The 16,793-nt window shown below is 35.5% G+C and overlaps 1 protein-coding gene across 1 annotated transcript in view; it reads right to left on the bottom strand.

Annotated features, from left to right (window-relative positions):
- Nucleotides 1–16,793, bottom strand: part of LOC150106895 (WD repeat-containing protein 48) — a 216,875-nt gene that overhangs the window by 112,163 nt on the left and 87,919 nt on the right. Inside the window, exon 10 of the mRNA XM_090392799.1 lies at nt 1,522–1,609. Coding sequence (XP_090248925.1) covers nt 1,522–1,609 — 88 coding nt within the window. The remainder of the gene's footprint in view (nt 1–1,521; nt 1,610–16,793) is intronic.

Genomic DNA, 16,793 nt, shown 5'->3' with positions numbered 1-16,793 from the left:
TTATTTCAGTAAATACTTTACGCACCAACCGAGAGTTCGCTTACGAACAATACACCTTTCTGACACTTCGAGTTTAGTACTGAACAAGGGTTTTTACTCTCTTAAGGTTTCTGCCTGGTCTCTGAGGAGAACCAACCAGTTCAAAACAGCTGTCAGGCCAGTGAAACCTTATCAAGATGTTCCAATAGAAGGCAAATATATGGACACTTGGGCAAGCAATCGTGTTTTCTATAGGGTCTGCGCTAGGGCAACTTGTAAATGCTGGCAAGTGTATTCCCGTAAGCTCTCTCGTCAAATTTCATATGAAACTTTAATAGTTTGTGCATTCGGCTTCGAAATAATACTGGATTTAATACCCACTTGATTTATATGATTAAAAATATTTAATGCTTTCAGTATTTCATCTCCGTTACAGAGACATCAGGGGTTACAAAATAAGACTTGTAACACACAAAGGCAGCACACAAAACTAATTGAAACATGGATGAAAGCTAGACTCCTAATAGACACCTGTCAGTGGCCCATGATGTAAACTATGATCTCAAAGTATTAGTGTTTCCCATATTTTGGAAAGTTTTATGAAACCCTATTTATTTAAACTAGGCTGATTTTTAAGAACAGCAGTAGATTTTAAAAACAGTCTTTCTCTTCTAAATTTACTGTGATGGAGCATGATGGGCTTTTTCCAACTGATTATGCGAGCTGTATCCAATGCATGTAGCCTGCAAGGCCAGATTAACCATAGTCATGACTGCAGATGTGTTTTTTATGTCCTTCCATCTGGATGGAAGCTGATCATTCTGTCTTTCCACAGTAGACCAACTTTCAGGAACAAGAAACTCTATATACACATGGAACTGAGATGGCAGGGAATTTGTCTTTAGTTGAGTGGATAACAGTAACTAGTTTTAAATGAGACTTGAAAGTGATGCAAAAGATTGTATTTCTTTAAGATTCTGGATATTTTTTTTTTTGATGTACCTTGGACATAGGGGATGGGATAGCATTACTAATATATTTCATAAGAGAAGGTCATTGGGGAATAACTGATTTTTTTTTTTTTTTTTTTGATATTGTAGGAACTGTAACCATTAGATATGGTTACAGTTCTTGTTACATTACTTATGGTTATATTAGATATGGTCAAAATATGGGAAAAAATAATACTTTGAGATCTCAGTTTACATCCTAGGCTGCTGACAGATGTCCATAGAGGGTTTCCCGCCTAGTTAGGACTCTAGTCTTTAGTCCACGTGTTTCAGTTAGTTTTGTGCTGCCTTTGTGTGTTACAAGTCTCATTTTGTACTTCCTGATGATGTCTCTAACTGAAATAAAATATTGAAGCATTAAATATCATTTTTAATAATTAATGGAGTGAAACAGAACTAAGAAAACTTTTATCATGAGAAGCCTATGGTATATACTAATATTTACAATTTTTTTACTAATATTATAAAATAAGAACACAATTACATTAATACTGGCCATTTAAGCTTATTAAATTTTCTATATACTCCTTACCTCTGATTACAAGATCAGGATGTTGATTCAGAGGTGGCAATGCATCTGTATCATAGTCATCTAGTTGTGAACTACGGTTGTTGATTGGCTGAATTATAAATTTGAATTATTTAAACTTTATAAATGATGCCAAGTTTAAAAAATCAGCATTTTAAGTTGCTGCACATATGATTTAACTTTAGTAAATGAAGCATTAGACAAATAATTTAAACATGAGGCAGTAAAGCAGAAATATTTAAAGGAATACAGAAAACATTAATTTAAACCTGAAGAGATCTTGAATTTAACTCTGAACTAAACACCAGGTAAGTATTGTTGCATTATAAGCATTCTTTCCTAGTTAAAGGAAATACCAACGTGGCTCTAGGTGGAAGATAACTTTCAGTGCAAGTGATACACTATTGCCCTTGTTTAGCAACAACCTGAAGTAGATCCATATTTGATCTCCAGAATAGGGTTTCATGTGTGTTCCCTGTCCCCCACTCTTTACAAACATGCAGAGTGTTCACACTCTTAATGGGCATGCACAATGCATTGCAATTAACTAGGAACAATTGCATCTTGTATTTGAGAGTACAGCAGTAAAACTGCTGGTAGGCTGCTAATTCTGATGTAACACATCAGAAATGTGATGTAACACATCAGTGTTTCCCGCCACTCTCTTATTAATATAAATATTAAAGAGGAGAGGCAGTCGATTACATCCTTGTCAGACACCAGCATTTATGTTCTGTGATTCACATTTTTGTGTAGCTATCTTTATTTTAATTTGACTATTGTTTTATATATATATATATATATATATATTGAAAATTGCTTTAACTGGTTAGGAATGTTGTCGTCTTTAAAATTTCCAGTAGCTTATTACAATCGACTTTATCAAAGGACTTTTTATAATCAATGAATAATATATACATCTAATTCTTTGAAAAAAAATTAAAAACATCATGCTATTGTCTGAGTCTGATAATATCTCTCTGAGTGTATATGGCTCAGCTAGGTATATAAAAATTTCACTCCTCTCTCATGTGAAGTGCTGCCACTCCATCAGAATATAACAAAAGATGATATGTTACATTTTTCACATATAGATGGGTCATCAGCACTCAGTAAATAAGAATGTGTGAGATGAATGTGACCTCTGCAAAGCTGGGCAGGAACAACTTCCTCTTTTCTACATTAACTAGACTGCCAATGCTTAATATCATGTAATTTGTTTGTTGGTACTTCCTGCCATGATAACTGCCATTGGGTAATTAGCTTTGATCTTATAAACTGTATATAGTCTGTATATGGTACTGTCAAACAGTACATGGAGAAAGTATAAGCTGATCTAACAGCTGCATCTGCAGTCTTATTTCCCTTAATTAAAATGTGGCTAGGAATCCAGCAATACCAAACATCAAAATTAAGGGTGTTCCATTTTGCAACAGGCCTCACACAGCACTAGATGTGGATTATACACAGAAAAGGAGATAGGCTGTAAAGAACTCAATGAGTCTGCATAAATTACACATTTTTGGCAGCAGTTTCCTTATATATGCAAGCTGAATGGCATGCAACTCTGCTGTATAATTACTGCAATCAAAGGATAGTAACTGGAGATAATAATGTCAGGAAACACTGCAGAACAGCCAACAGAGGTGTCAATTTTTAAACTATTGCATAAATGGGAAAGAAATCAAGAGCAGGACGCTATATGTGCATTAAACAATTGCAGTGAGAGACAGATGGAGTATGCGACTTCTGTAGCTGACAAAGCGATAGGTTTGCAGGATGGACTGTAAACCTGCCATGGAGGGATGCTGTTGTTTAGTACAGGCAATGATGTCAACATTCATGCCAACAGCTTGCATGGTCTCTTTACTAAACGGGCATATTGCAGTCTGTGTGTGTGTGTGTGTCATGATAGAGCATAATTAAGAGACAACTGTTTTCATCTGAGTGACAGAGCAGGTTCATTTGCTTCAACATAAAGATGGGCAATGTGCAAAAGGTATCCATATACCCTGATGATGAATGGAATCCAACCATTGCAGGTTATTCTGCCTTGCAGAACCACAGACTTGAGACCAGTAATCCAGCTTTGAATGTATAAGTGCACAATAAAGAAGACCAAAGTAGTGCAAGACTACCAGGATCCCCCTTTCCAGATTTCTATGAGTTGCAATGCATGGCAAACACAGCAGCAGCAGGGCATTAGATCTCAGCAGTGGTCTGGAAAAAAAAAAGACTCAGGAGAAATAGAGCAAAGAATATTGGAAGAAAAGCAAAGAAAAAGAATGAAAAAAAAAGTACCATCATTGGGAGGTCCCCTCCACCATGAAATTCAGGTGACCAGATCCACATGGAGGGATCTGGTCAACTGGATTTCATGAAGAGTGGTAGAGAATCCAGAGGTGTGTGACAGGTCTGTAGAATACTCCCTATGAGAATGGATTGAAGGTCTGTGGGCTTCAAAAACTTGCTGATAGGCAGAAAAGAGGAAACATGATAGAGGCATATAAGTTATTAAAGGGGTTCTATAGGATTGAAACTAAAGTTTTTTGTTTTTTTTTCAGTTCATGGCAGGAAGGGAGAGAACAAGGGGTTACCTATGGAAATTGTGGTTAACAAGAGTGTTAGGACTAGATTTTTTGCTCGGAGGGTCATGAATGGGTTACCAGAGGAGTTTGAATGCTTGGTCAGTGAATGAGTTTAAGGAAAGGTATGATAAGTATTGTGTGAATAATGGATCTCTCATGATGAGTCTTCTGGCTCCATGAACTCGTGGAATAGACAAAAATGGTGATAGAATTAGATGTCAGGAGAAAGTTTTGTTCAGTGAGAGAATGTAAGTGCAAAATCAGGAAAACTAGTAGAAGGGATGCAGATAAATATTTGTACAGGCATACTTCACACAAGTGTGGGAATGAAAAGAACAAAGAGAGCCAAACAAAATTTCTGGGATCTTCAATCTGAATGGGAATCATTAAAAGAAGAAAGGGTGGAAATATTGCAATTTATGTATAAGCTAGAAGCAACAGAAACAAAGTGAGAGTTTGTGAGATTGGTTAACTCAATTTGGTCAAAGACAGACATCAGTGAGAAAGTAGATGGAATATATAGTTACATAAAAAATGTAAGGGATATTGTTTTTCAGGAAGGGAAAAAAAACAACAACAGGACAGTGATGGCTGATGACCACAGAAGAAGTGCAATATGAGCAGAAGTTCAGCAGGAAGGTAAGATTGAGAGAGACAGTGATTTGGGGCTATCTGGTGAGAGATAAAACTAACAGGCCTGAAGTATCTTCAGGACTGAAGCAACTCAAGGCAAAGGTGGACTGAGTTCTGATCACTTTCCTTAGTATCCCATAATGCAAAGCACATCTCCTTGCAGACATGTATAATGCTATGCATTATGGGAAGGGTCACTACAAAGCCCGGTTTCTACCTTTATTGAGGTCTCTTCAGTAGGAGTCAGACCCAGAGGTGAAGTAATGCATTAGTCATATTTCCATACGCCAGTTGCCAAAAGGGTCCGTGCGGTTAGCCTAGTGGCTTTGCGCTTCGCAACCATATGCCTGGGGAAGGAGTGTCCTAGGTTCGATTCCCGTCGGAGACGTGAAGAGCTGAAGGATCTTCCTCAGCCATAGCCAAGTTAGCCGGTCTTGGGCGCAGGCAGTAGGGTTTTTTCCGCCAGTTTATCTGGTGTTTTTCATCCCGCAAGCAGGCAAACCGGACCATTAAACACACAGGGATACAGCCAAGAATACCTTGAGGCATAGGAGTGACCATTCTATCCTCGTATTTCGGTTACAAAATCCAAGCATGCTTGGAAGGTTGTGGGCCTTAAAGGCCTGTTAAAGCCATTGGGATAGATAGTTGCCAAAAGGTGTCACATCTTATTATTAAATTACTCTGGATTAGAGAAATATGTTGGAAGTTTTTTTTTTTTTTCTTTACTTGGTTAGACTATAAATTATATATTTAGTTAAATCCTTTATCCAAGTTTAAACAAACAAAGCTTGCACCTGAAATAAAAAAAAAACCTTCCAACAGAATATATAGTTGGCTGCTCTTATAGAATATGACATGCAAAAAGGAGATGAAGATGTTATGCATTGGAGTCAACTCAATGGGACACAGGGTGAGTAATTATTACAGGGGACTTTAACCATTGAGAGACCTAAACAGGAAGGAAGATCACATGGGAGTAAGGGGAAATAAAATTTATGTATTTACTGAGAGATAATTATTAAAACTACATATGATGGAGGAGATCCAGAGTTTGAGAGTACTGGATCTGGTAATACTATCACAAGATTTTTCCATAACCAAGGTAACCAATCATTTTGCTTCTGATTGTTGGAGTGTGTTCATGCAAGTCATACTGGCCTGGGTGACCAAGTGAGTGATTGGCAAGCGTGTGGGTTCCTATCTTGGGCATGGATGTCTGTGAATGTCTTTAGGTAGGAGATCAATTTCACTGTCTAGTGTGAGGCCACTGTCCTGCTTACTGGATGCAACTTGAAAAGTTCTGCTTTATCTTTAAAGCGAGGTTTCTGAATTATATAAAAAAAATAAAAATATATAATATATAAAAATAATTAAAAACAGTGCTAGCACACCCATGGTATTAATGTGCTATAGGTTTATTACAATCCTTTGTGGGTGGGAATCACATTGAAAAAAAAAGCAAAATTTTCAATTAAGAACTACAGTATTAGTGGTTATGAAAAACTCAGGAGGCAGCTTGGAGAAGTAGCATAAATGACATAAGAAACTGAAAGGGAAGAATTTCAGAAGTGAATAAGAATAGCCAAAGGTTCAAGAAATGTTGAGGAAAGCAGTATCAAACTATATACCAGGAGTTGTCAGAAAAATAAATTAGGTGAGAGCGAAATGGATAAATAGAATTACCATGCTGATCAAGGCAAAATTAAATTGAGAATTAGGTAAGAAGGCCAAGGAAATTCCAAAAAAAATTCTTTAGCATTTATTAAGTAAAGGAAGAATGATTACAGAAGGATAACTTTAATGAATACAGATGATAGAGAAGTAACAAAAGCAGAAGAAATAGTTGAATTACCGAGTGATCACTTATAGCAAGAGCATAAAATCATGTAATAGTGGAAAATATGGCTATAGAGATTGATGAACTGGAGGTGTTGAGGATATTAAGAAATCACAATGAGACATTGTGATTTCATGGAATATTTGCCCATGTGTTATGAGAAAATGCAAGAGAAATGGTAATGCCATAACCAGGCTGTTCGAGTCTTGGTATTGACAGGATCCCACTGTTCGAGTCTTGGTATTGACAGGATCCCAAAGGAAAGAGGTTCCAAGACACAGACATCAAATTACAGATTAAGTAGTATCTCAAGAATTGTTGAGAAATGGGAACAGTTGGTTAATGGCAGAATTCAAGAACAGGTTGACAGGAATGATGGCAATGTTATGGAGAAGTCGTGTCTTAATAATTTACCCATTTTCTATAATGAAGTAACAATTGGGATTGCATAAAAATCAAAGCCAGATAACTAAGAGGAGACTACATAACCTTTAAGGACTGCAGAAACTGATACATCTTCCGACAGTGTTCAATCCTCACCCTTCAAGGTTGTATACCTTATTCTCAGGTATCAACTGGCCAATGGGTGGTAATTTAGGACTTAGCCAACCAAATTATACTCTATATTGGCTTAAAACCCAAACAAATAAACAGTCTTTCTTTCTTAATCCTCCCCTCTTCTATCTATTACAGTGTCGAGGTATGTATTCTTGTAATCACAACCGTACTCGACGATATGGTGGTTTGTCCTATGTCTGTAGATGCGTGTTCACAGGGTTAGTTTGCCTGTTCGGGGGTACGAAAAACCCGAGTTTCCAGGTGAGAAAAAACCCTACCTCCGTATGAGCCTGGCTTACTCGCCTTTCATCAAAAGAGACAAGATAAGGTTCCTCACATCACTGACAGGAATCGAACCCAGGTCTTTCTGACCAAAGGGCTTCGTCTATACCAACTGAGATATGGAGCTTTACAAAAAAACATGATTGTATAAAATAAAATTTCATGGTGGCTTGGACATCACCTGGTTAAATAAGGACTCCTGAGAGTTGGCTAGAAATAAAATAGTTGACTGAATGGTTAGTGTGCTCACTCACCGACCAAGAGGCTGTGGATTCAAATCCCGCCATGGACATGGATGTTTGCGATTGTATTTCGGTGGGAGATGAATTTCATCACTCAATATAAGACCACTGTCCTGCTTATTGGAGGCCTCAACTGGCTTGAAAAAGTTCCATCTGGACTATGTAACATATAAAATAAAAATACAAAAATATATAAAATTGATATTTTATTTTGTAATTATTTTGTATATATAAAAATATACAAAATATAGGTTGTTTGCAAATAACCTTGTGTGTGTGTAAGCAATATTAAACAAAAGATTGGGAGAAGAAAAGTTAGCCAAACAGGTATTTGATGCTAAAATGGAAAGAAAAAGACCAAGATCTAGGTGGATTAATGTAGTGTGGAGTAATGTGGATTAATGTAGTGGCCCAATCCTGGCTCACAAAGTTGTTTGTTGGCTCTTGAAGCAATTTTCATTTTCATGTTTATCATAAAAGACAAAAATTCGTGATACATACTTTTCAGACAGATTAAATTTTAATTATACATTATTCCATTCCTTCCATACAGTTTATATTTAATATAAATAATGAAATATATATATATATATATATATATATATATATATATTTAATAATTAAATTTTTTAAAAATATGTTGCAGCTCACAGGCATCTGAAAAACCTCTCTTATTGTTCTTGGTCTATAAAACTTGGCCACCCATTATGTAAGATCTTGACAACATAAGTCTGACAATATCTGACAGTATAATGTTGACAAGTGGTAGGCTAATTTGAAAGAAAATGGTTGAGAGGAATTATTAAAATTGTAAACTAATTATTAACAAAGTTCTGAGAGAACAGACAAGAGCTCAAGGGTTCATCTGGATGTTGAATAATACACTGATATGTACAGATTATTAAAAGGGGGTTATCATTCCCCTTTATAAAGTTTTGATAAGTTCATATTTGGAATACCATGCACAGATTTATTACCTGGAGATTTATTACGAGGGGCCATGAAACCTATAACACATTAGTGATATGTGTATAGGCAAATTTTTAGGGAGAAAGAAGGAATCTACTAATGAATTTCTTGAACAGCTAAAGTTGTATTTTTTGGAAAAAATGATATGGATGAGGATGAGAAGACCAGCATTTGCTTGTGTTCCTACATGATTAGAGGAAATGGGAATAATGGTGGTAACCAGGTCTGCACAACAAGAATAATAAAAATTATTGTTCTTGTTGTATGGACACCTCCATGGAGTCTGAACACTCATCACGGGAGACCCAAACAATCCACACAATCTATCATATTGTGTGGATTGTTTGGACCTTGAACCCATTAACAAAGTACTCGCAATTGACTCTGGCAACCCATTCCACTCATTCACAACTCTCTAAACAAAAAATCTAGTCCTCATACTCTTATTAACGACACTTTTATTCAATTTCCAGGGATGACCTCTTGTTTTGATCCCCTCTAGCCAAGTACTAAAACACTTCCCCTGCATCAATCCTATAAAAACCTTTAACTGAAATGTTTCCATCATATTCCCTCTTTTTTTGTCTGTTAACTAATTTCCGCAGCCCACACACCCTCAATCTATCCTCATAGAGAATGTTCCACAGACTATTCATCATCTTGGTTGCATGCCTCTGAATCCTCTCCACCGCTTCCTCATCCCTAAGAAACCCAAGAGACCAGACCTCAGCACAATAATCCTTAGCAATATGTCCTCTAATCTTTAACTGTCTGTCAACCACCACACCGGGTGGGGATGCGACCACACCTCCTCGTGTGAAAACAGTACATGATATTAGAATTAGAGGAAATGCTTTAATCTGGATTGCTGATTTCATTAGAGGAAGAAAGATCAACGTCAGAATCAATGAATCAGAGGAGATTCTAAACAAATCCATGAGAGGATTAGAAAAATGGTCAGATGAACTTAAACTCAAAAATCAAACCAAACAAAACAAAACTAAGCACCTTTAGTACAGACAGAAAAAATAGACATTCCAACAATCCTAAAGTCATCATCAATAACAAGCTAATTGAAAAAAGTCACAAATCCAAAATACCTTGGCATTACGCTTTGCACAACACATCTCTAACACTTCCAACAGAGCTCTAAAAAAATTAAATATACTGAAAAGGCTTTGTGGAACAAACTGGGGTGCAAAGCCAAAAATCCTCAAAACTACTTACACTACACTAATAAGACCAATAATGGAATATGCAGCACCTATCTGATCACCTTCAGCCTCATCAGTAAAGGAAAAATTAGACAAATACAAGCAAAAGCATCCAAGATTATCATTGGTGCAGTCTCATCCACTAACAACATCAGAGCCCAACAGGAATGTGGGCTTGACCTGCTGAAGGACAGTCGAAAAATTGCCACCATAAAATTCATACATAATATCAGAAGCTACCAAAGCGATCATATCTCCCTAAAAACTTATGAACATTGGAATCAAAAATGCAACTTCACAGATCATCAACTTTACAATATATGATCAGGAAAGAAATAGGTCTTGATCAGCTAAATGTCCACATAAACAAAGAACCTCTATTTTCCAGCCCTTTAACTTCAAATACCTCCATAAATCTAAACCTTACTAAACTCTGTACAAAAAAAGAACCAAAAGAAATGCTCAGAGAAAAAGGCCTAAATACTATCAACCTTCTTTCATCTTCCAAACAGGTTATTTGTTATACCGATGGATCGTCAGACACCAATATGATTAATGGAGGTGCTGGTGTTCTCCTACTCCCGAAAGGCGAAAAACTCTCAAAAAAGTTGGATCTGGAAGAATCGCTTCCAATTTTACCAGCGAACTTTACGCAATAAATAAAGTACTTGAAGCCTACTTAAAATTATCATCATCTCAATAACCTGAGGGAATTACAATTTACAGTGACTCAAGATCAGCTATGGAGGCAATCAAAAATGGCAATACCAAGCTCACACAAGACAACCCATAAACTCTTAAATCAACTAAAGTGTTTAGGAAAAGGTTGCATTTTACAATGGATTCCTGCTCACATAGACATCGATTACAATGAAGCAGCTGATAAATTAGCAAAAGAGGCCAGAGAACTCAACCAAGAAACTCACATGATAACTCTTGATGATGCTAATGCACTAGCAAAAGCTAAACTAATTCCACTGAAATCAGTGATACAACATCAAATTCCCAAAATCAATGCTGACAGAAAGACCACCACCACGACAGCAAGACTACGAATAGAACATTATAGAGGAATGAAGATCAATACAAATAATACGAGAACATATAGAAACTGCAACAACTGCCCCAATACTGAACTGACACCCACTCGCATCTTTACCTGTCCAGCAATTGCAATGGCCTTGCAAGAAATAGATCCTAATCCTGAACAACAGCTCTATACAAACAAAATCATCGACAGAGCCAAAACTGTTCAAGGAGCACATGGAAACATCTAAGACTCTTCAAAGAACAAGACAACAACAACCACCACACCTAAATCTCTAGCTTCATCTATTTCCTGGAGTACAATGTCATCAATGTGATACACAGCTTGTAATATATTTATCCCAAAACGTATAACTTTACATTTCTCCACATTAAACTGACATCCATTATCTTCTGCCCATACTGACAGACTATTTAAATCATTCTGCAAGTTCTCCACCTTGCCTTGAGTCACTATTACTCTAACTAATTTTGCATCATCAGCAAATAACTGGATATTTCCTTTCAGTTATTTCCTATATCATTTATGTACAAATTAAACAATAGTGGTCCTAGCACAGAGCTATGCAGCACACTACTAATCACCTGCTTTTGACTGGATTCTGCTCCTCCATATACCACTTTTTGATATCTGTCCTGTGTAATAAGCAAAATACATTTTCTTAAGGTAAACTGTGGATGATCACACAATGTGAATATCATTTTTGTATCAGTGCATACAATTATATTAAAATCACCTACTTTTGCAGAAAGGAAGTTGCAATTCTTATAGTACAACATTCTGCAAAAAAAAAAATAAAATAAAATAAAATAAAAAATAATGGTGAAATTTTTAACCATATTTATCAATGATGAATAATTCAAATACAGTTGATTCTCGCTATAGCAAACGTGTTGCAATCACATGGATTTTTAATGGTCAGTCTTCCTGACAATATCCACATAAGTTTGGATGAAATTCATTGGAGCTTTTGAATAAAATTCTACGAGAGTGGTCTGAAAAGTTCTCAGCCTAACAATAAAAAAACAAATTTATAATTTCAAAATTATTTTTATTTTTCAACATAATTTCGCTTAATACTAATACATTTATTCCAGCAATGCTCCAGTGTCATTATCCCATCTCCCTGTAACGGTTCTCAGTAAGATCTGCAAAATACCCCTCTACAGCTGCAATCATCTCTTGATTCAAAGAAAAACTCTGACCAGCAAGGAAAGTTTTAGTTTTGGGAAGAGATAAAAGTCAGAGGGAGCCAAATCTGGGGAACAGGGTGGATGTTTTAACAATTCATAGTGCAGATCCCTTAATTTTCCCATTGCAGAAACACCTTTGTGGGCAGGTGCATTGTTCTGATGAAAGATGATTTTTTTTTCTTCTGCAAACCGGGTCTTTTCTCACGAATTTTTTTGTCCAGTCTGGTTAAAAGATCAGAATAATATTCCCCAGTTACTGTTTTACCCTTTTCAAGATAATAAACAAAATGTCTTTAGCATCCCAAAACACCAATGCCATGACTTTGTCTTCTTTGGCAGTGAACAACTGGCTTCTGTCCACTGTTTTGACTGCTGTTTGGATTCTGGTGTGTAATGGTGAATCCAAGTCTCGTCTATAGTAATAAATTGACACACAAAATCAGTTTTATTCTTGTTAAAACACTCCAAGCACTATTCAGAGATTTTCATGCAAGTGCGTTTTTGATCTGCTGTGAGCGAGTGAGGCACCTATCTTGTGCCAAGCTTTTCCATATGCAATTCTTCATGCAAAACATATCCTACACATTCTTTTGAAATGCCTATAGTCTCAGCAATTTCATGCACTTTGACTTGCTGGTCATCCAATACCATACCGTGCACTTGATCAATGACTTCTGATGTTGTTACACTTTTAGGATGTCCTTCATGTGGATCATCTTCAAGGCTAGGAAGGCCATGTTTAAACTCAGCAGCCCATTTCTTAATTGTCGAAAACAAAGGAGAAGAGTGCCCATAAACTTTTATGAACCTCGAATGAATCTTTTGCCATTAAACCTTCTTTTACAAAGAATTTTATAACTGCATGATACTCAATTTTATCCATTTCAAGGGATACAGACAACACTTTTGCTTCAGACAGCTATATAAAACAAACTACTTGATAGAATGATTTGCAATTTCACGATGCTTATGACTACTGACTTAGAAAAAAAATCTTGTCGATGGTGTTGCCATCTATGGTCGAGGCCGAGAACTTGTCAGACCACCCTGGTATATAACCTTTTGTTACATGTGTGAAACATGAAAGTTATTTTAATGTTTAGTGCACACATGTTCTGTTCCATTAAAACTATTTTTCACAGGAATATTTTTTGTTGTAATGGATAACTTGCTGTAGCATAACACTGTATCCATAAGGCTTCAGTTGGGATTCTTCAGTAGTTTGTTTGTTATAGTGGTGTTTGCTGTACCAACTGTACTTCCATTTCTCGACACAATCTACTGTAACATTTGTGGAGAAGGATAAAAAGGTTTTTTTTTTTTTAAGAGGTGGGTTAATGATGATATTAGAAATGTTAAACATGTTCCATAATTTTCCTATTAAAAAAAAGTACTTTTATCCTCTTCCAAATTCTCGTATACTCAATATTAATCACAAATAAGGAAATAATCTGCATTTTCTGGTTACATATTGATTTTAGTGAAATACTCAGGTCAATTCAGACAAATGATGCAGTTGCTGGTTTTGTCTTTTATTCTGAATGAGGGAAGTAGCTACCATGCCATGTCAATCATAACAAGTCCCATTTAAAATGTTACTGACTATTGGAATTTAAATATTTTTTTAAAAAAATTAATAAAGTATTAATAAACATATATCCAACTTATCATTATTTATTAACAATTTTGTTCAACACACTTTCTTAGGCTATAGATTATCAGATCGGACGATATTAAGTTATTTCTCAGCTGTTTCCTTCAATCAAAAAAAACCCTGGATAACTGTTTACTTTACTATCTTGAACAACTAGCTTCTTTTCAAATTTTTGCAAGAACTTTTTACCAAAATGTAGCCACAAATATTTACTTTTTTTTTTCGTATTTGCTTTCCTTATGAATTAGATATTAGGTGCTCAAACTTGGAAACTATTAAAATTTTAAGATTTACAAACATAACGGAGTTACTGCCTTCTGATATGTTTGGAAGCAATCATAATCTACAAAAATAAGTTATTCTTCAGTAAGGATATGGAATGGTTACAGGAATAAGTGTACAGAAAACACACAAATGTGGCAAAATAACCACAAAAAAAAAAAAAAAAAATTAATTATTTTGGTTATTTTATGTTGTGTAAAAATTTTCTGTCCAGAGTAGGTCCACATAGCTCTAAAAACTTTAGAGGGAATACTGCTTCCAACCATAGTAAATCATTCCCCTATTATGGATTTCAGTATTGCAACCTCATTATAATATAGCTCACATGCAATAGCTAATGCAATATATAACAGAATCATATGAGTGAGTGAGTGAGTGAGTGTGTGTGTGTGTGTGTGAGAGAGAGAGAGAGAGAGAGGGGGGGGAGGGCTTATAAAGAACTCAAATAACTCTGCTATTAGGTATACATGCACCATAATAACATCACACAGCCAAGTACTTCAGGAAAGTAGCTTACAATGAGCAATAGTGTATCAGCTAAGTATTTATTCTTAAACTCTGGGAGAAAAGACAGCCAAGAGGAAATACACTGGAAATTCTACAGGTCTTACCAGTGCAGTGGCTCCTGTCATTATTTCAGCATAGCAATCATCTAAAGTGGTGATTTCGAAACTTTATGAAGCAGCAGCATTCCCTATCTTAGGAACATTTTCATTGTGTCCTCTAGAAATATTTTCATAACATCCCACTTTCTTTCCTTTAAATAATTTTCCCAAATAACTATCATCATAGGGATTTATCTAAATTTAACAAATTGATACATTTTATGACAAAGGTTTTATAAAGATATGCAAATAAGACTAGTGTACAAAAATTAATAGAAATCAGTATATCCTATATTTCAAATATTATAATACTTGTAAGCTGAATCATTTTTGCAATTTATATCACTTAAAAACACAGTTAATTCTCATACAGGGACAAAAGTAATGGTTTAATTAGTAAAAGTTTGTTATAATGAATTTTCTTTAGAAATGATGTATAGCAGCCTTACATGGGCCTTTTTAGCAGACATTATAATGAACAAGTTCATTACAATTAAGTATATTGTAGTGAAAACTGACTGTATAAATGCTTAGTATAACTAAAGGATGGCATGTTTTTTTTTTTTTCAGACAGAATTTCTTATACTGCAGTGCTCTTAACTTGCAAATTCATATATACAAATAGTAAACTCTGACTAGAGCAAAGTCCATTATAACAAACTATAAAACAGTCCTGACCGAAGTCCAATGGGCACAATGTTATTCTAAAGAAGTTCACTACAGCAACCATCAATTATAACAAACTATTTCTGTGGTCCCTATGAGTGTGCTATAACAAAAGAAGAATGGCTGAAGTTTTTTTTAATATGAGGTCCCATTCACAAAAGGATGTAAACCTATCTTATATTAGTACTTTGTAGGAAAATAGATAATGTTATTCCCCTTCTTCAGAAACCAAAGGTAACTTTGAGCCATTTAAGGCCTCCACTAAGTGGTGTGGTGATCACATACTGGTTAATGAAAATCATCTACCATCTAAAAGACTTCACAACAACTCATGCCACAGTGGGATTTTAACCCATAACCTGATGGTTGAAGAGCAAATACATTGCCAGATAGAAAAAGAAATTATGGAGACCCCATATATTAACAATTCTTGTCATATTTTTCTCAAAAATTCATGCAGAGTTCTAATGAAGATGTATAGATGCAGTATTCCAGGACTGTAGACTCTCATAAGCTTATTTTTTTAAACAGTGTGTATTAATTATAAAAATCAAGTGGATATTAAACCTAGCATTATTTCAAAGCCAAATACAGAAACTATAAATATAAAAGTTTCGTATGAAATTTGACAAGAGAGCTTATGGGAATACACTTGCCGGCATTGAGGAGTTGCCCTAGCCAGACCTTATACGAGCCACGATCGTTATGCCCAAGCATCCATATATTCGCCTCCTATTTGTCTATTTTGCTAAGATTTCACTGGCCATACAGCTGTTTCAAACTGATTGGTTTTCGCCACAGACCAGGCAGAAAAACCTTAAGAGAGCAAAAACTCTCTTTCAATACTAAGGAACTTGAAACATCAGAGAGGTGTATTTTTCATAAGCAAACTCTCAGTCGGTGAGTAAAAGTCTTTACTAAAATAAAGAGCCAAAAGGCTTCAGTTCGGCACTGCAAAAATTATAAAAATCAAATCGATATTAAACCCAACATTATGTCAAAGCTGAATACAGAAACTATAAATATAAAAGTTTCGTAAAAAATTTGACCAGAGAGTTTATGGGAACACACTCACCAGCATTTATGAGTTGCCCTAGCCGAACCTTATAGGAGACATGATCGCTATGCCCAAGCATCCGTATATTTGCCTCCTATTGGTCCATTTTGATAAGTCCATTTTATGCACTGACTGAGAGTTTGCTTATGAAAAATACACCTCTCTGATGTTTCAAGTTCCTTAGTATTGAAAGAGAGTTTTTGCTCTCTTTCAAAACCTTAAGTTATGGTCTCTGATGAAAACCAACCAGTTTGAAACAGCTGTCAGGCCAGTGAAACCTTATCAAAATGGACCAATAGGATAGGAGCTAAATGAAATCTGATGAAATCAGTACTTGATGCAATACAGAAGAAATCAATCTCAGAGCACTAAAAATTTAGTGCCAAAGCACTTACAAAGAATTCAGTTATTACTTATGTACCAAATAAGGAGTAATCAATATTA

This window comes from Typopeltis vanoorti, chromosome 5 (genome assembly GCF_054136105.1).
Source record: "Typopeltis vanoorti isolate ZY-2024b chromosome 5, IOZ_Tvanoo_1.0, whole genome shotgun sequence".
NCBI lineage: Eukaryota > Metazoa > Arthropoda > Arachnida > Uropygi > Thelyphonidae > Typopeltis > Typopeltis vanoorti.
The sequence above is the reverse complement of the archived record's forward strand: the minus strand, read 5'-3'. Positions and strand labels throughout refer to the sequence as shown.